Source organism: Culex pipiens, chromosome 1 (genome assembly GCF_016801865.2).
Source record: "Culex pipiens pallens isolate TS chromosome 1, TS_CPP_V2, whole genome shotgun sequence".
NCBI lineage: Eukaryota > Metazoa > Arthropoda > Insecta > Diptera > Culicidae > Culex > Culex pipiens.
The window spans coordinates 123,435,840-123,454,889 of record NC_068937.1 but is presented as its reverse complement, the minus strand read 5'-3'; the positions used below and the strand labels follow the sequence as shown (position 1 = coordinate 123,454,889).

At 43.3% G+C, this 19,050-nt stretch overlaps 4 protein-coding genes across 7 annotated transcripts in view; 1 reads left to right on the top strand and 3 right to left on the bottom strand.

Annotated features, from left to right (window-relative positions):
• Window positions 1–2,657: 2,657 nt before the first annotated feature.
• On the bottom strand, window positions 2,658–5,233 carry LOC120426159 (uncharacterized). The gene is made up of 2 exons (XM_039590877.2): window positions 3,802–5,233; window positions 2,658–3,743 (listed from the first exon to the last, which is right to left on the bottom strand). The coding sequence occupies exons 1-2, from the start codon at window positions 5,170–5,172 to the stop codon at window positions 2,775–2,777; spliced, it is 2,340 nt and encodes a 779-aa protein (XP_039446811.1). The 5' UTR covers window positions 5,173–5,233; the 3' UTR covers window positions 2,658–2,774.
• Window positions 5,234–5,449: 216 nt separating this feature from the next.
• On the top strand, window positions 5,450–8,035 carry LOC120426161 (uncharacterized). Its single transcript, XM_039590879.2, has 2 exons — window positions 5,450–6,846; window positions 6,908–8,035. Exons 1-2 carry the CDS (start codon window positions 5,509–5,511, stop codon window positions 7,919–7,921), a joined length of 2,352 nt encoding a protein of 783 aa, XP_039446813.1. The 5' UTR covers window positions 5,450–5,508; the 3' UTR covers window positions 7,922–8,035.
• A 3,989-nt stretch (window positions 8,036–12,024) lies between these two features.
• Window positions 12,025–13,733, bottom strand: LOC120426158 (uncharacterized). The gene is made up of 3 exons (XM_039590874.2): window positions 13,368–13,733; window positions 12,949–13,305; window positions 12,025–12,663 (listed from the first exon to the last, which is right to left on the bottom strand). Exons 1-3 carry the CDS (start codon window positions 13,455–13,457, stop codon window positions 12,163–12,165), a joined length of 948 nt encoding a protein of 315 aa, XP_039446808.1. The 5' UTR covers window positions 13,458–13,733; the 3' UTR covers window positions 12,025–12,162.
• Window positions 13,734–14,744: 1,011 nt separating this feature from the next.
• Window positions 14,745–19,050, bottom strand: part of LOC120426151 (dynein axonemal heavy chain 10) — a 105,944-nt gene continuing 101,638 nt past the window's right edge. For all 4 annotated transcript variants that reach the window (XM_052706310.1, XM_052706311.1, XM_052706312.1 and 1 more), the window contains 3 exons: window positions 17,151–17,252; window positions 15,433–15,579; window positions 14,745–14,971 (listed from right to left, as the gene is read on the bottom strand). In XM_052706310.1, coding sequence (XP_052562270.1) covers window positions 14,825–14,971; window positions 15,433–15,579; window positions 17,151–17,252 — 396 coding nt within the window. In that variant the 3' untranslated portion in view covers window positions 14,745–14,824. The remainder of the gene's footprint in view (window positions 14,972–15,432; window positions 15,580–17,150; window positions 17,253–19,050) is intronic.

Below are 19,050 nucleotides of genomic sequence, written 5' to 3'. Positions count from 1 at the left end.
AGTTATAACCATTTTTAGGTAACTTTTTTGAAAATAGTCGCAGTTTTTCATTTTTTAAAAATAGTGCCCATGTTTGCCCACTTTTGAAAAAAATATTTTTGAAAAGCCGAGAAAATTCTCTATATTTTGCTTTCTCGGACTTTGTTGATACGACCCATAGTTGCTGAGATATTGCCATGCAAAGGTTCACGCAGAAAAATGTTTTGTAGAATCAGCCTGTACGAGGTTTGAATCAACAAAATTTTTGTTGAATATAATCAACGCCGATTTTGCGTTGAAACAAACCTTGATTTTTTCAATTCCACAAAAGTTTTTTGTTGTTTCGAAAAAGCTGCTTTGACGTTTAGCGTTGATTCAACAAAAATAATGATTTTCAAATCAACAAAACGTTTTGTTGATTCAAATATGCCTTATTTTTCTGCGTGTTAAAAAACAGGAAAATTGATGTTTTCTAAGTCTCCCCCAAACAACCCACCATTTTCTAATGTCGATATCTCAGCAACTATAGGTCCGATTTACAATGTTAAAACATGAAACATTCGTGAAATTTTCCGATCTTTTCGAAAAAAATATTTTCAAAAATTCAAAAATCTAGACTAACATTTCAAATGGGCGTAATATTTAATTTTTTACCCGTTTGAAATGTTAGTCTTGATTTAAAATTTTTGAAAATATTTTTTTCGAAAATATCGGAAAATTTCACGAATGTTTCATGTTTTAACATTGTAAATCGGACCTATAGTTGCTGAGATATTGACATTAGAAAATGGTAGGTTGTTTGGGTGAGACTTAGAAAACATCAATTTTCCTGTTTTTAAACCTTTGCATGGCAATATCTCAGCAACTAAGGGTCGTATCAACAAAGTCCGAAAAAGCAAAATATAGAGAATTTTCTCAGCTTTTCAAAAATATTTTTTTCAAAAGTGGGCAAACATGGGCACTATTTTTAAAAAATGAAAAACTGCGACTATTTTCAAAAAAGTTACCTAAAAATGGTTATAACTTGAAAACGGTGCACTTTATAAAAAATTCACTAAAGTACTTTTTGATCGCAAATTCGATTTTACATCGAAAAATAAAGTTGAAAAATTTTTGCGACCAATATTTCAATTTTTTGAAAAAATCTGTATTGATTCAAAAAATCATAACTCGGTCAAAGATTTTTTGCCCATTCTGGAAATTTCTGAAAAGTTGGCATTTTATGTCCTCTAAAACATATCAAAAAATAAAAAAAATTAAAAATAGTGTTTTTTGCAAATCAAGTTTTAGTGACAAAAAGTCAAAAAAAAAAATCACCAAATTTTTTTTACCGTGTATCATTTTTTTTCAGTGTAGTCCATATCCATACCTACAACTTTGCCGAAGACACCAAATCGATCAAAAAATTCCTTCAAAAGATACAGATTTTTGAATTTTCACATATCATTTTTGTATGGACAGCTGCCAAATTTGTATGGAAAATTATATGGACAAGCTAATGATGCAAAATGGCTTCTTTGGGCATACCGAAGGCACCAAAAAAGTTTCAGCCGGATTAAAAAATACAAAAAAAATCGAATGACCGAAATCTCAGAGAATTGCTCAAATTCAAATGTCCAAGATTTGTAACATCAAATTCGAGTTCTGCGACCTCATTATAATAAAATTTTAGTGGTTGATTGCCTGTTAGCAAATCAAATGCAAATGGCAAATCTGAAGATGCTATTATCCGAAGTGTTTTTTTTTTTTTCGAGGCCTCCGAATAATCGAGTCTGGGCTGTAAAAATCTAAATTTGTATTTTTTGGTTTCTTTATTTCTAAATTTCTAAGCTTTAGAATTTTTGAATCCATGATTTTTTTAAATATTTTTTTCTGCTTGATTTTTTTAATTCATAATTTTTGCACTTTTGTTTTTTTTGGCCATTGATTTTTTTATTTGGATTTTCAATTCAATTCAATTGGTGTTTATTAGAATTTAACATTTCTGCTCCAAGATGTAACATTTGCAATTCAGAGATTTGGAGAACCTTTCGACTGAGATCAATTCATAAGCCTTTACAGGGAGGGTAACTTTGAAGTTCTGTATCGAGCTCCAGGATGCTCCTAATTTCAAAGTTATATATACCAAAAGATGCGCAAGGATCTGGCCTACACGCCAATGATGTTGAAAAAAAAACGATTCAGTGGCCAAAATGCCTCAAAAAGTGACATTTTTGAAAAAAATGTGTTTTGATTCTGAATAAAGAGCAAAGCAAAGGATTGGCACACCCAATAACTATCTACAAGAGAAAAAAAATCCGAAAAATAAATATTTCTGGAAAGTTAGATTTTATAAAATCGTGAACCAAGCCAAAAGTTGCCCCTTTTCATTTTACAACAATTTTTCTGAAGAGACCAAAGCTCCAAAACTTAATTTTTTTCGGAAAACAACTATGCGATCTGGACTGTGCAGCGTAATGAATTGGAACAGATTGGAAAGGAAATGATTTCGCACGAACTTAAATTAAGATGTGTACGTTGCCTACATTTTGGCGCATATACAAAATTGCCCAAAACTGAGTAAAATGAGCTACTTCTGCGCGCTGGGAAGATCGTTAATTTTCTTTTGTGATGTTCAGATGTAAATGGATCGTATCTTTCAACGCTCCAACAACACCATGAAAAAAATCAGTAATATATGCCTCACTTACCTCAAAAAACAACTTTGATTGTTGTCAATATCGGGAAATTCAAGTCATTTTATTGTAACGATACCTTCGACAAGGTACAAATTCATCCTGCTTCAATCCACCACTTCAATCCAACGGGATCTTCACCATCTGGCGCCAAATGTCCAAAACCTTGAGAATGCGATTGCGAATCTGTTGCTTCTCCAGTGTACACTTTTGCCCTGGCCAGGACCGGAGTTCCGTCCATCCGCGCCAGTTCCAGTTGAGCAACCCCGCCGGAACACTTCCCGCAATCAGTGCCTCCAGCAGGACAGGCTGCGGTTGTCCATCACGCGCCACTTGCTCCAAAATGTCGGCCTTTTTGTCCGATTCGAGAAAGCGCTGCTTCTTTCTCAGTTCCTTCAACTGGTACGGCCTGAAGGCTTTGTTGGGTCTCTGTTTTCGTATGGCCAAGATCGCGTGATCTGCATCGTTCGGGTCTCCGTACTCATAAAAGGCCACGCCATCCTCAAACCGATTGCAACTGGTCACCCGGTCCGGTTTCATAGCGCTCCGCATGAGGGAATCCAGCGGAATTGGGCGTTCCTGTTTTATCGGCACCACGATCGTTCTGCCTCCGGTCACATCAAAGAAAACTGGTTCCCGGCCCGGGAACACGTTCAACCGGTGGCCGTAGTAGCTATCGCGGTGGCACAGTTCGATCGCTGTTGCGGCATCCTCCCGCGAGGTAAAGTAAACCAGCATGTCAATCAGCTGATTGCTAATGGTTTCGCAATCGTACGGGATGAAAATGCACGTGGCCAGCAGGCCTTTGGCGGCGAAATACTCCCGTATCTGGTCGTTACGGCGGTCGCCGCGCAGCACGTTCAACCGGAAGTTGAACACGTACACCGGCCACAGGTGCGCCAGGGGCCAGTCCGGGTCACAGCTGGGATCGAGGATGGCCGGGTTGAGGTCGGCGGCGCAGTACGAACGAACCGTTGGGATGAAAGGAGGCGGCGGGTCGAGGGATGGGTTTGCGGGCGGCACTTCGTCCACGTACTTTTCGGGATCCACGGCGAAAGTTGGCGGTTCAGGAAACGGGAGCAGTTCACCCTGCAAAGATAGGGATATATTAGTAGAACGTACTTATAGAAATTGCTTTGTTACTCACCGCCACCAGACAAGCCTTGGCCAGCCCGAGCTCCAACGGTGGACAGTACAGGGCACCACTGCTCTGCGGAATCATCTCCATCATTTGATACTCGATCGCGAGCATTTGGTAGAATAGCTCTTCTTGCTGGCGCCTCTGCGGATCAGAAAATTTCTTGAGGGCCAGCAAATTCAGCAGGTCATTTCTCGCGTCCAGATATTTATCTTTCAGCTTGGCCAACCGGCAGTCCATCGTGTTCGCCCGGGTCCATTTGTTTTTGTTGAGGATTCGATTCGCTTGGTCGCGAACAACTCCTTTCAACTGTTTCAATGTCATCGCCTTTGGTGCCGGTTCTCCATCGAGCAGGACATTTCCAGTAGTTTCCACGGGGCGCTTTTTGCCCTGGCCTCTCTTTTCTTCCATAAACTGCTTCCTTTCCGTTTGTTTCGCCTTAACTAGCTTCACCACTGCTTCCGGTGGCGGTTTCGGCTTGTTCATGTTCTCCCAGGAGCGATCCACACTGGGTGGGATTCCGGCCAGCAGAGCTTCCAGCACTTCCTGGGGCGGCGTCATTGCCATGAATGTAAGCTTTTCGCGCATCACCTGCATCAAATCGATTCGAACGTCCCGTTCGAGGAATCGCTGCTTCATGGTCGGTTCCTGCAACTCAAACGGAATCCAATACTCCGTACCGCGGACGGCATTTCTCATCGATTCCTCGTTCCCAAATTCGACGATCACATCGACAATCGACATTCTGGCCACCGTATCGATGGCATGACCCTTGTTCCGCAGGATCAGCTCCACGACCGATTCCGACATGGCGGCGCACTTAGTTTTGGGCAGCTGGAAGCGAATCGACCGCGTGTTGTCAAAGTACTCCGGTGTCCGGCCGGGCCAAACGTTCAGCCGATGGCCGTAGTAGGTCTGGCGGTGGCAGGTTCGAACCGCCCACTGGGCGTCCTCCTTCGAGGTAAAGTAAACCAGCATGTCCAGCAGCATCGACGATCGCTGGAACTTCTTAAAGTACAGGCAACCTTCCGGTTCTCGCATGAAGATCATCCTGGCCAGCAGACCCTTCGCAGCGAAAAAGTTCGCAATCTGCTCGTTTCGTGCTTCCTCCGCAAAATTGTCGAGCCGAAAGTTGGACACGTAAACTGGCCAGTAGCACGCCAGTGGCCACTCCGGAAGGCATTCTGGATCCGGGATCGTTGGGTAGAGATTGGCTTCGGTGTAGGTTGGGGTCGGGCCTGATTTACGTTCCACCAGCTCCTCCTCCGGTGGATCGGTTCCGGCAGGATTCCAACCACCCAGCGGCTGCTCCTCGTCGTCACTTTCGTCCGGGCAGGCCGGATCGTAGTAGCTGTCCCCCGCGGGAACGAAGCGCTCCATGTTTCGATCCGAAGCAAAACTTTCCGAAAAACGCGCGGGAATCCAACCAAAACAAGACGCGGTTTGACAGTTACGTAATAAAAGACTCTCTCGAATGCGCCCGAGAGATATGCAATATGCTAAACTTTTGGCTAAATCCTCGGCTAAATCACTTATCTGAGACGCACTTTTGCTCTCAACACGAGCTTTTTATAGCAAAGTTGTACTAAAAATTTCGGGATTCCAGTGCTCGCCACGAGAGGTCTCTTTACTGGAGAAAAATTCCATTGATGTTTTGATTTAACTGCTTCTGTTTTGGATTAAATTTACACGTTTTCGTTCCAAAATCCTAAAAAAATGGAACGCTTCATTCCTGCGCCGGACAGCCGTTACGATCCGGAGTTTCCGGTTGACAGTGATGACGAGGAGGAACCGCTCGGCGGCTGGAACCCATCAGGAACCCAACCACCACAGCAGGAGGAACCGATCGCACCTCCAACCTACACCGAGGCCGACCTCTACCCGACGATCCCGGATCCGAGCTGCGAGCCCGGGTGGCCCCTGGCATGCTATTGGCCCGTTTTCGTCGCCAATTTCCGGCTGGACGATTTAGCGGAACAGCCTCGGAACGCCCAAATAGCGAGTTACTTCGCCGCGAAGGGCTTGCTGACCCGGATGATCTTCATACGGGAATCGATCACCAGATATCAACAGCAGTCGATGCTGCTGGACATGCTGGTTTACTTTACCTGCGAGGAGGATGCGGCCCGGGCGATCCGGTTGTGCCACCGGGAGAGTTACTACGGCCACCTGCTGAACGTGTGGCCCGGTCGGACGCCGGTCTATTTCGACGTGTCACGATCGGTTGGATTTGGGCTAATGAAAAATTACGTTGCGGAAAAATCGGACACGATCGTCGAACTGATTTTACGCAAGCATCACGGACCATGCGTCGAAACTGTGGCCAGGTTCAGCGAGTGCGATGTGGTCGTGGAGTTTGCCAACGCGAAGTCGATGTGGGCGGCGATTCGTTACACCCAGTTTTGGATGCCGAAGGTGCTGACGCAGGCGACCCAGAAGCAACGTTTCCTGGAACGGGACGTTGGGCAGGAGTTGCTGCAGATGATAGCGGATAATCCAGGCTTCCTGGACATGGTTCCACCAAAGGAGATGCTTCAGGAGCTGTTGACCGGCAGGATCCCCGCCGTGGACAAATCTTGGGAGCATGCGGCCAAACCGAGAGCTATTCCGGATGATATCAAGACTAGATACAAATTGTCGAGACAAAGAAAAAAGGACCAATTGAAACGGAACTACCAAAGAAAGCGCCAAGGTGGCGAACGTGGCAACGTACTGCTAGAAGGCGCTCCACCGGAAAAGAAAGCGGAAAACTTCAAGGATAAACGAGCCAAAGTTAAACAGGAAGTCGATCGAATCCTGGGCAATGGTCCATCCGCAGCGGACAGGTTCAAGTTTTCCATGCTGAACAAGAGGAACAAATACATCATGCTAAGGCAAGCGATGCTGACTGCGGTGGGGAAAATGGTGCCCAAAAGCACTTCGAACGAGGAAATGGATCTGTTCTACAAGATGTTGGCCTTGGAAGAGGAGTTGATGGATTTGTTGCCGCAGTGCGAGGAACACTTTGGTTGTCTTCAGTTGGAGAAAGGTCTCTCGAGTGCGGTTCTGTTTGCGGTAAGCTTTACTAATTGTAACTGTAACCAAGCGATCTCAAACAACCCTTCCGATCTTGCAGGGCTACCACCTTCCCTTTCCGGAGTGTCCTACGCCGGAAAGTGTGGAGCAATTCCACGAAGACATCCCACCCCCTAACGGCCCAATCACGTATCCACCCTCCACGGTCATCCCAACGGTTCGTAGCTACTCGGCGGCAGATCTGCTACCGACAGCCCTCGACTCGAGCTGCGAGCCCAGCTGGCCGTTAGCGAACCTTTGGCCGGTTTACGTGGAAAACTTCCGGCTCAACACGCTGAACGTGGCGCTTCGCAACGACCAGATCCACAACTATTTCGCCGCCAAAGGGCTGCTGGCCACGCGAATCTTCATCCACGACCTTCCGAAACAGCCCTTCTTTGTTTGGTATCAGAAGAAGGCCATGGTGCTGGACATGTTGGTTTATTTTACCTCCCAGGACGATGCCGATAAAGCAATCCAGTTGTGCCACCGCGATAGCTACTACGGTCACTACTTGAACGTATTCCCCGGGCGCCGGCCCGTTTTCCACGACGCCGAACGCTCCGGCCAAACAGAGATCACATTTCAGCCCCAGATGAAAATTGCCGAACACCCGCGGCTGATCTCGTCAACCTACTTCGAAGAAAACATCCTGGAAGCGCTCCCGCAGGACATTTCCTGCATTACCAGACCCGAGAAACGGTTCGTAATCTTCGAATACGTCCAGCGTGACCGACTGGAAGCCACCCTGCCACGACTAGCCGAAGAAATCCACCGTAAAGCTCGCTTCCTAACCAAGCCAAGGCGAAAGCAACGCTACCTAGAGTCCGAAATGCGAGATCACATCTTGGAACAGCTTCTCGGCGATCCGCTCTTTATCACTGCGCAACCCAAGCCCGAGTTGCTGGAAGCGTTGCTTGCCGGAGGCGTTCCGGCGGCGCTGCTCAACTGGAACTGGTGCGGTTGGCCCGGTCCGCGCAAGCTGGGAATGCACTTGAAGCTCTGTGCCAAGATCGGCGAGGTTAAAAAAAGCATTGCGGAAGTGCTGCTGGTTTGGAAGGATATGCAGAGTTAGATTTTCAGAACTGGCCAATAACATATTAAGAAGATATTTAACGATGAATTCCATGAATACATTTGGATTAGTTATTTTACGTTAAATAAAGCTTTCATTTCGCCACATTGACAATAAGGTAGTTTGCTCATTTCAATTATCTAAATATTATCAATATCATTACCTATTTTTCTTTCCAATAATTTCGCTGCCGACTTTTAAGTTTCTAAATTTCTTAGTGCACACAAAGAAAAATTACTCTAAATTTAAAAAGATCGTTCGTTGGATTAAAAGTTCGCGTTGGTGAATATTCGTAGAAAGTTCAAACTTTTCAATTTAAAAGTTAGAAAGTTTTTGATACTACTATGCATTTATGGAACAAAATCGTTGTATTGGTAAAAGTATTTTACTTTTAATTGGAAAAGAAACCTTTTATGGCAAGAATACACAACATTTAGCACTACAGGGTTAATTTCAGAAAAATGTGCTTGGTTTAAAAAAAAAAACATTTTTTATTGTATTTAACGCTTCTCCACTAGCTTCAGCTCAAGGTAGGCCAATATTCGAGTCCAAGCTGTACCGATTCATACGGTACGCCACCGGTCACTTCCGAATACCCCAGGACGGTTCCGGATGGAGGTTTCGACTCGCGACAGCAGTGTAACACGATGGTCACGTTTCCGGCCTCAATCAGGATAGTCTTGGAGGAGTTGGCCGTTGATTCGGGAAGGGTGGTCGACGTTTTCCGGCTGGAAAGAAAAGTGCCTGAACGGGGAGTTCCCGATCCTGGAAGCGCATCCGGAACATGGAGTTGATGAGGCCCTCGGAACGGAATTCGATTTTGAGCACGTAATCCTACTTCGGCAATGACACAGATTTTTTTTGGCTCACTGTCCAGGTTCATTCGGCTGAAGCTGCGCCGTCGCGAGGTGTTTGTGGGCGGGAAGTTGCTAAAAGAGATAGAAAGTAAGTGAAGTTGGTTAGCCACTGCACACATTCTCAATACTCACCGGTGTTGTAAACCGCCGGCACCGAGTGCAACATCTGCGCTGACCACCTCCGATTATGTAGCTTTTCGTCGTTCTCCTCTTCGTCGGATCCTTCTCCTCACCGTGAAAATAAACTTTCTCGTACTTGTCCAAAAACCGGAAGTTAATCTTCTTCAACGCAATCTCGTTGTTCACGCAACGCTTCGGCAGCGCCATCTCCTCGATGATCTCGCCCCAGTCCTCGCGGGAATTGACCTTCAATCACCAATCCCGGGCCACCACCACCGAATACAACCGGTGCGAATCCACATTCCTACCTCTCATCCTACAAAAACAAACAAAATCAATCACAAACCCCCCAAAATACCCAAGCTTCCTTCTTACGCATTCCGGCCGTGGAACAGCTGCAGTTCCTGCAGGAAGCTGGCCTTGTCCTTTTCGAGCACTCAACATCGTCCCGCTCCTGCACCACCCTCCTTCGAAGGCGTTCCGCTGCTGCTGTTTGGCTTACGAAGGTTTCCGCGTCCGAGTCCTGGCTGCTGCCGCGGTCGGCTTTACTTTGCGTCCTAGACTCACCAGCACCACCGGACCGACCCACCAAAGTGTTTGTTTACATTTGCGACTTAGGCGTACACGGTTACACGAGAACGTCAAAATGAAAGAAATTTTACAGTCGAATTAAAAGGAAAAACTTTTAATTCAGTGAGCAATGAGATTTTCAAAAACTGTAGCAGTAAAAGTTTTCATTTTCAAAACAAGAAAAAAACTTTTAATGTAGCAAATTTTAACAACTTTTTAATTCGAAAGTAAGTTACTTTTGTCATTACCGTAATATTTTTTTGTGTGTGGTTACCCTTTTTCATGACTATTTTTTTTAAACTGTTGCAAGTATTTTTAATTTTTTTGTCAGGTTTGAACTTCAATAATATGGAAAAATATTTACATCGGCCTTATTTGTAAATTTAAAAAGCTCAAAATACGTTATTTTTGTAATTTTTTTAAAATTTATAAATTTTCGACTATTTTTTTTAATTTTTGAATATTGGGATTCGGTATAAGATATTTTTAATTTCAGTATTTATTAAATAACCTTTTAAATTTAAAATATCTAAATATTTTTTTTTTAATTTTGGAGTTATTGATCTTGGAGCTGAATTTTAGAATTTTAGAATTCCAAAATTTTTGAATTGTAGAATTTATTATATTTGGTACTTGAGAAATAGAATTACTTATTATTTTTGAATCTGAGGATTTTGGAAAACAAATAGTAGCACAAAATGCGAGTAGCATCATTACAGTTATGGCACTATTGACATTAGGCTAAATATCAATGAATTTATAAAAAAAAACCTAAACTTTTACGTTTTGTACCGAATGTTGGTCCTAAAATTAAATATTTGTAAAAAAGATTAAAAATACAAAAACCTGAAATAACATTTGCAATTGCCTAAACTGACGTGCTACGCATAATTTTCCCATGTAATTTTTGATGTAAGATTTTCATGTTTAAAATTTGAGTAGTAGTACTAGTACTTTGATAGGAAACTCTTTGAAAACAACACCAAGTCTGCTTGTCCCATCGTTACACTTCTACGCATAATTGGGTCCTAAAATTAAGCCTAAATTTGTGATATTATTGTTCACAACGATAAAGCTTAAATATTTTTCTGAGTACAGTGACCCTTTGTACGACCGCAAAGAATTTAAAATGGATTTTTAAATCTTTTAAAAATACATAACTTCGCGGCCAAATTTGCGGCCCTTCCTGACAGAAAAGGCCCTATTTGACAGCTCGTTCCAAGGGGAACATAGAGTACCGTAATCTGGGGTGAATCGTGACTACAGTCTGAATAGGGACAGCAGTTTTTAGACCACTTAAAGCTTTTAAATTTGGAAATGGATGTACACATTTTGTTGGTCTGAGTCTGTTCTAACCGAAACCAACCAGAAAAATCACAATATTATGCTCCAACATGGTTAAAACTGCTGTCCCAATTCGCCCCATGTGTCCCGATTGACCCCAGTTTACGGTAATCTTTGTGCGCATGTATTGCGTGTTTGTACACGAAGGGTTTTTAGGTTAAAATTTGTACACGCCAGCAAAAACAAATGGTAAGCTAGTGTGCGTGAGATCGGGCTTAGATAGCTCTATAGTTGATCCATCGAAAAAATGTTGTCTTGTCCATTTTTTGCATTAAAATCAACAAAAGTGATCAGAAATGGGGTTTAACCGGGGGGATGGCAACCCTATTCCGACCAAAGCAAACTGACAACAGTCGACATTGACACGGTTGTCAAATGAGAGCCCACAACAAAGCACTAGCTGTCAAATGGTAGCCCATAACAAATCATTGTTTGGGTTTTTGATTTTAAAATTTTCCGCAATTTAAACGATAAATCGTGCTTGCCATTTCATTAGGGCACAAAACTTTTGTAAACAAGAGTGTATCCCTCTCACACCTTATGCAAACTGTCATTTGAGTGAAAGGGATACACTATTGTTTACAAAAGTTTTGTGCCCTTTTGAAATGTTAGGCTCCAAATTCCTGAAAAAAACACGTGAATTGTGTTGCTGATGGCAAATTCTATCATATTCTTGTAGATTCCATCCCAATATTGGCTGTAAATTCATATCGAAAAAAGTGATTTTTCTGTTTACCTTTTTTTGCTTTTTTTCTTTTGGTCGACAAAACAGTGCGCCCGTACACTCAGAATCGGCATTACACATTTTCCAGTTTGCTTTTACACATTTGCATGGGACTTTTGAGTTCAACCAGGATAACACACTTCGTGTAACCATAGTAATATGTATAATACTGATTTTCAGTGTTTGTTTTCTGAACTTCCAAGATGGCGTCTTCTTCGCTACCCCCTGGTTTTAACGGTGCACATCAACCAGAGCTTTTGCACCCAGATTTTTGTTACAGACACTTTAGTATCTTCAAAACTACGGGAACTATCGATATAATTTGTTATTCATCCCCTAGAGTACTGTCTACACAATAATTTACAACAAAGTTTTACTAATTATAAAATCATATTTTTGCAGGATTGTGTCCGTAAGTTTGAAGCCATAAAAATAGTTCACAATAACAATGATGTGATATTTGTTGCAATACAAAAGTTACATTTGAACGACACAGTATATTTATTTGATATATATATTCAATAAGTTATTTCTTAATAAGCATTCAACACCCCTCACCCAAACCACCACTGTTGCAGTCCCTAGCCGTTAGCGTTACCGCCCGCCACCAGCTTGTACTCGTAATTTCAGGACAAAAAATCCTGCCTTCGGAAGCAACAGAACGCGCGCTGGGCAAACTCCTTCAGGTTGTACCCACTCTTTGGTGGCAACAGTTCCAAATTCTGCGAGTCATCGTCGTCGTCCTCAAAGTCCCCCGTATCGTTGTCCAGATAATCCCCACCGTCCGCACTCAGCCCCCGGTTCAGGATCTTCTTGTAACCCTTGCTATTGGACAGCTTCCGGCACCGCTCGTATTCCGCCGCCTCGTCCTCCTGGTCCGACTCGATCGTCATCTCCTGTATGCTGAACGTGTCCGATAGCTCCTGCCGGCCGGCGGCGGATTTTTTCATCGGCCGCGGGAAGAATGAAACCTGCTCAAGATCGTCTTCGTCGTCGCTGTTGGGCCCGGGCCCGGCTACGTCGACCAGCGGTTGCTGGACATCCCGCGGCAAAACACCGCCCGGAATTGAGAGCCGCGAGATTGGGATCATTGGGGCGGATTTTGGGGCTGGGTCCTGGGAAAAGTCCTGGAATTGGTGAAAAGAATCGTAATTTTGTATTACGCTGTAATTACAGCTATTTTGCACCCCTCGGTTTGTTTACGCTTTAAAATTGCTAAACTGTCATTCAAAATTACCCTGATGAGTTCAAATCACTAACTGTCACATTACACTTTAAATTGAAAAGAGTCATTCATATTTTTTTTAATTAACAAACAAATCATAAAATTATCACAAAACACGTGACAAACAATATGGCAAAAGCTCTCCAAACCCTCCAAACACGCACAGAAGAAAATAAATAACACCCACCTGTTCCTCGTACATCTGTCTGTAGTTGCGCTTGGCCCGTTCCACCTTGAGCTCGAGCTTTCGCTGCAGAATTTTGCACGTGTTAATCTGGGTCAGCTTTTTGTTCGGTCCTGCGGCCGCCGTTTCATCTTCCGGCGCGGACCCGCCGCTGTTCGTCACGATGGAAGACGTGCACGAATCGGTGCTGTTGTCACTGGTAAGCACCCGGCGGACATCGCGGGGCTTTGTCGGCGGTGGCGGAGCACCCTCGTCCCGTGGAATCTGCAGTTGGGGTTTGGTCGGGTCGTGAAACACCACGTCAAACTCGTTGACCTTTGAGTAGATGTCGCTCTCGGCGTCGGAATCTGAGGGATTGTGCTGGAATAAGTTCAATGAGTTTTGAAATAATCTAGATTTTTACATTCATGTTGACAAAATACCTCAGCGAGTAGCCCACTTTTGTCCAGATGGTCGAAAAACAGCGACTCCAGACGTTCCTCACTTTCGTTTCCACTATCGTTGGTTAGCATGATGTTGTGCGTATAACAAATTTGTAAAACTAGTAAACTTGAAACACTTCAATATGGAATTCGACCCGCGAGAAGCACCTCTGTTTACAATTTCAGAGCTCTCTGTTTGTAACCTCGATTGACAAAACGGTATCGATTTTCTACAGCTCCAAGTTGGGCCGAACATATGATTTGGCCACGGGAGCTGGCAGCAAGTTTGGTGGCCACACTGCGCAGACTCCCGCCGAAAGTCTCACGGAGGAGCTTGGAAAGCTTTCACTGCCTTGTACTTTGTTCAAAAATAATAGTTTGTTTATTTTCATGATTTGCCTCCTTACAAAAAAAAAAATTATATTAAATACAACGAAACGAAGTTGACTTTCTAGCTGTCGGCCACCATTGCTAGTACCAACCACTAGTGTCTTCCTTTTTTATCTACAAGGACTTCGCCGCCCTGGGCTCCTAAGTGTATGAAAGTATGGCACGGAGCGACGGCGCCGAATACCCAAAGAATTTTAGAGCGCCCGCCGCGGGATTCGAACCGGCGACCTCTGGATTGTGAGTCCAGTGCGCGGTCCGATTGATCCACACGGGCGGGACTTAAATACAATTGGGTCCTAAAATGAAGCTTAGATTGCTGAAATTATTGTTTACAGCGATAAAGCTTATTTTTCTGAGTACAATGACCCTTTGTACGACCACAAAGAGTTTAAAATGGATTTTTAAATCAATTTTGAAAAATTAACCTCGCGGTCCTTCTTGACAGAAAAGCTCCTACTTGACAGCTCGTTCCAAAGGGACCATAGTTGATACATCGAAAAAATGTTGTCTTGTCAACATTTTTTTTTTTGCATTAAAAGGAAAAAAAGTGATTAGAAATGGTTTTTAATCGTGTTTTTTTAACGTTGTACATAAAAGTTGACATAGGGCTCTAGTACCCAATAACACTGTAAATGTAATGTTTTGCTATTGGGATACAATTTATTCGATCTACCTACAGCATTTTTAGTGTGTACGCACGTATCTTTGACAGTTACACGTTACACTGTATTTAATTAAATTGGCATTCGCTCAGGTCTATCTAGCGTGCATTTTTACACTTTCGCCAATAGAGCTATCTAAGCCCGATCTCACACACACTAGCGCACCATTTGTTTTGTTGGCTGGTACAAAATTTAACCTCACTTTTTTTCGTGTACGTACACGCAATACATGCGCACGTAGATAACTCTATGTCAAATACCCTGTTATTTGAAATCCTACATTTTGATGTTATTTTTTTGAACGTGAGATTTCAAAAGAATGAAAACATTAAACAATTATCATTTATTCACAAACGTAACATTGACAAATTATCAACATCAATGCCGATCCTTTGACCCGGCCCATCAATCCGTGTTCATAATCAGACAGACACCCTGAAGGACCCAGTGGCTGGCGTGTTCCTCGGTGTACAGATCGGCCTCAAACACCAGCCCAACTCCCATCGCGTTCCGCCGCTGGGACGTCGTGTAGACCGGCGTGCGAAATGTGTTCTGTAAAAGAAGTTTGAGACAAAAGAAAAAAAAGGAGACATTCAAATTGAGCAAATCGTGCAACTTTCGGTCATGCTTTCTGGACAATCGCACATTGCAATCTAGAACAAATTACAAGGTTGGCGCATATTTTACGGAATCTTCCAGGAAACCGAGATGTTTATCAACAGGTACGTGATGCCCTTTCAGGGACCACTGGCGTTCCATTGCGGTGGGATTGTTTTGAAAAGCTTACTACTCACCATTATGGCATATGCTATAAAATGTAGCTCATCTGTCATTTTGCCATAATGGTGGCCAGTTACCACGCAGGAATCCCCTGCACTTAAGAACCGATCCTAATCAAATAATACTCGAGTGGTTCCAAGGACACGTAGCCGTTCCTCCGGAAGATACAACAAATTCTAAATAAATACTCCATCAAGGGACGGACAACAACAGCTTTGCTGGAATCGACTTACTTGTAGCTTGAGCCGGTGCACCTCGACCGGGACGACGGACAGCACAGGCAGTGGTTCCACCAGCACCTTCGGAGTGGAACGTGCCAGACGACGATTGGCCGGGTCCCAGCGGGCACCCTCCAGATACAGCCCGGTCACGTAGCATCCCTGGAGGACACGCCATACATGCATTTATCAGGTTTCCCCAGGATCCCGCCGAACGACGCCGTGCAGCACCATGTGAGAGGGAGGAAAGCATGCAAGACAAATATAAGACAAATTGTGTGTACGTTACGTTTTACAGCTTTGGGGGAAACAGAAAAGAAGCGGAGCGAAATTCGCGTCCTCTCACGTATGCATTTTCTGCGGAATTTTGGCACAAAGTTTGTATGCCATTTACTCTGTTTGCCGAACACTTTGCGTGCTCGTCGTCGACGCTTCTTATGCTGGTTCCTTCGAGACGTCATGCCATCATGGGTGAGAGATGTTTGGTTCAATTTTGAGGAAAAAAGATAGAAAATTTTTGCAAGAGGTTCAACATAAGCAAATCATAGAAGAAAAATAATTTGCCATGTTAATTAGTCTGAAAATATTATTAACTCAACTGTTCAACTAAAAATGAGTAATAAAACGATTCCATAAAAAGTTTTGCAAATTAATGTGTTTAAATAGCGAGAAACAGTAAAGGGACCATCCATAAACCACGTGGACACTTTATTGGGATTCTGTTACCCCCCCCCCCCCCCCCCCCCTTCGTGGACAATTGTCTATACAAAAATAATTTTTTTTGTATGGATCGTGGACAATCGCCATACCCCGCCCCCCTCCCCTAAAGTGTCCACGTGGTTTATGGATGGTCCCAAGTTGGAATTTCCCCCTAATATTTCATATTTTAGATGAGTATTTTCTCTACAAAACGGTTGAGCAAAGACTGCACTGAAATTTTATTGACTCCCTAAAGCGATAAGAAACCGAAATTGGAAAAGCCAATTACGTTTCTTCCGCGTTCCCTTGTGGCCAAACCAACCCGTTCCGGTGATCTATACGAACTATCCGGGTAATCAACGGTCCAACTTCGACATCGATGGTGACATACACGACTGTCAATATGCTGGGGCACTATAAATTCCACCGGTCCCACCAGGGATCGAACTTGCATAGCGGCAGACGATTACGCTCTGCTGCGGCTGCTGGCGCCAACAAGTATGCAATTGCTTGTACGAAGGAGAAGACGGTGCTGCGCTCTGGTGAGAAAAATGACTTGGCCACACCAGCTCGGATCCGGATCACCGCAGGCTGACTGGGCCATCTCTTTCCCTTGCTCGATTCGTCTCATTCCCACGAGTGATTTGATTCAATTCGTCGTTGAAGCGTGCCATCCTCCCTCTATCTTGATGAAGTCGGTATTGCAGCTGAGCTGAGTAATGACTACCCGGCGAGCAGCTGGGCTCTCTTCACCTAACCCTACCCTAACCTCATTTGGCCCGGGAGAACCAAGCGCGCGCGTTGATTGTAACGGAGATGTCTCCGTTTGTCATGGCTGCAGGGTATCAACGTTGAGGACTCGGATTCGGATACGAGCCAATTGAGAGACGCACTAGCAAAAAAGAAAAGACGACACCGGCTGCCGTCTCCCTAATCAAATTGCAATCCGGAGTAAGAAATGGCCTCCAGCTGGCTAGGTGGCCAGGTATTCGTAGCTGTGTGGACCGTGTACAAATTAAACGAAATTGATTTACCGCCTCGGGTCGCTCCTCGATTTCGTCCTCCTTCAAGAATCGCGTCACGGCGGTGAACAGTGTTGAGCGATCCAACGGCCAGTTGTTCTTCCGGCAGGCGACCTGGCAAGGATGCGGAAAAGAAGGTCATTAGAGCGAGAGGTAAAATAAATGAAATTTTTATTTATGAAATCGCAAAACCCAAACTGACCGAGCCGTGAGTAAAAACGTAAAATTAGTAGTTTTAATTAATTCTAGAGTTTTATTTGAAAAGATCCCATAAACGAGTCCATATGTTTATAGATAGAGCGTCCAGTTACACGTCCCGGGATTTCCCGTTTCCCGGGAAATTTGTAAAATTCCCGGGAATTCCCGAAATTCAAGTGGAAGTACACATGAGCAATTCTCTACCAAAACCGGAAATGGATTTTATTTGTATTTTTTTATTTGGCTCAAACTTTGTGGGGGCCTTCCCTATGACCAAATAAGCTATTTAGTGTCATTGGTTCACCCATACAAGTCTCCATACAATTTTGGCTGCTGTCCATACAAAAATGGTATGTAAATATTCAAACAGCTGTAACTTTTGAGTGAATTTTCTGATCAATTTGGTGTCTTTGGCAAAGTTGTAGGTATTGTTGAGGACTTTTGAGAAAAAAATAGAATCAAAATCAAACCATCCACATTAACGACCCCCGGGTCTTTTGTGGTCTCTATTGCAAGTTTCTGCTCGAACCAAGGAGTCCGAAGGCTTGAATGGGGAGAGCACCCAAACCTCTTTCTACTCTAAGGAACCTTCCACCCCAGTGTTTGAACTGACGACCTTTGGATTGCGAGTCCAACCGCCGCCAGCGATTCCACCGGAGTAGGCTTGGTTTGGTGTGTTGTTTGTACTTATGGCATGGAGACGACTCCTACACCTGGAATGACTTAACGGCCTAGCAACCAAGGCCGGGACCGATATTTTACTTCCTCATCCGATGGAAGGTTGCAGCAGATGGGAATCGAACCCAGAATCATCCGCTTACAAAGCGGACAGCGTAACCATTCGGCCACGCACTGCCAAAAATAGGTAAACGGTAAAAAAAAATTGCAGATTTTTTAATCAACTTTTTTTTCACTTAAACTCAATTTCCCAAAATATGTATTTTTTGATTTTCGAGATTTTTTGATATGTTTTAGGAGACAAAAATCCGCTACTTTTGAGCCATAGAGAAACATGGTCAAAAAATCTGCCGCCGAGTTATGAATTTTTGAAAAAATAGTGATTTTTGGAAAAAAAATCGAAGTTTCATGCAAAAACAAGTTTGACATTATTTTTTAATGCAAAATTGAATTTGCAATCGAAAAGTACTTTACAGATATTTAGATAAAGGGCTCCGTTTTCAAAATAAAGCCACCAAAAGTTTGATTTTAGCGAAATATTTGCAGTTTTTCGATTTTTAAAAATAGTGACCATGAGTGACCATTTCTAAAAATATTTTTTTTAAAAGTTCAAAAAAAATGCTATAAAATTGTCAAAGAGACATTGAAGATTGGACCTCGGGTTGCTGAGAAAGAGCCGCTTTAAGAAAAAGAGACACGAAAATTGAAGTTTTCTAAATCTCACCAAAACTACCCACCATTTTCTAATGACGATATATCGTCACCGCAAAAAAAAAAAATTAGAAATGGTCACTCATGGTCACTATTTTTAAAAATCGAAAAACTGCAAATATTTCGCTAAAATCAAACTTTTGGTGACTATATCTTGAAAACGGAGCCCTTTATCAAAAAATCTGTAAAGTACTTTTCGATTGCAAATTCAATTTTGCATTAAAAAATAATGTCAAACTTGTTTTTGCATGAAACTTCGATTTTTTCCAAAAATCACTATTTTTTCAAAACTTCATAACTTGGCGGCAGATTTTTTGACCATGTT

Coding starts and splice junctions, on each gene's coding strand:
- LOC120426159 (XM_039590877.2), bottom strand. CDS start 5,172: ATGGAGCGCTTCGTTCCCGCGGGGGACAGCTACTACGATCCGGCCTGC. Junction 3,744..3,801: donor CCAAGGCTTGTCTGGTGGCG/GTGAGTAACAAA, acceptor CTATCTTTGCAG/GGTGAACTGCTCCCGTTTCC.
- LOC120426161 (XM_039590879.2), top strand. CDS start 5,509: ATGGAACGCTTCATTCCTGCGCCGGACAGCCGTTACGATCCGGAGTTT. Junction 6,847..6,907: donor CGAGTGCGGTTCTGTTTGCG/GTAAGCTTTACT, acceptor CCGATCTTGCAG/GGCTACCACCTTCCCTTTCC.
- LOC120426158 (XM_039590874.2), bottom strand. CDS start 13,457: ATGCTAACCAACGATAGTGGAAACGAAAGTGAGGAACGTCTGGAGTCG. Junction 13,306..13,367: donor AAAGTGGGCTACTCGCTGAG/GTATTTTGTCAA, acceptor AACTTATTCCAG/CACAATCCCTCAGATTCCGA. Junction 12,664..12,948: donor GACAGATGTACGAGGAACAG/GTGGGTGTTATT, acceptor CACCAATTCCAG/GACTTTTCCCAGGACCCAGC.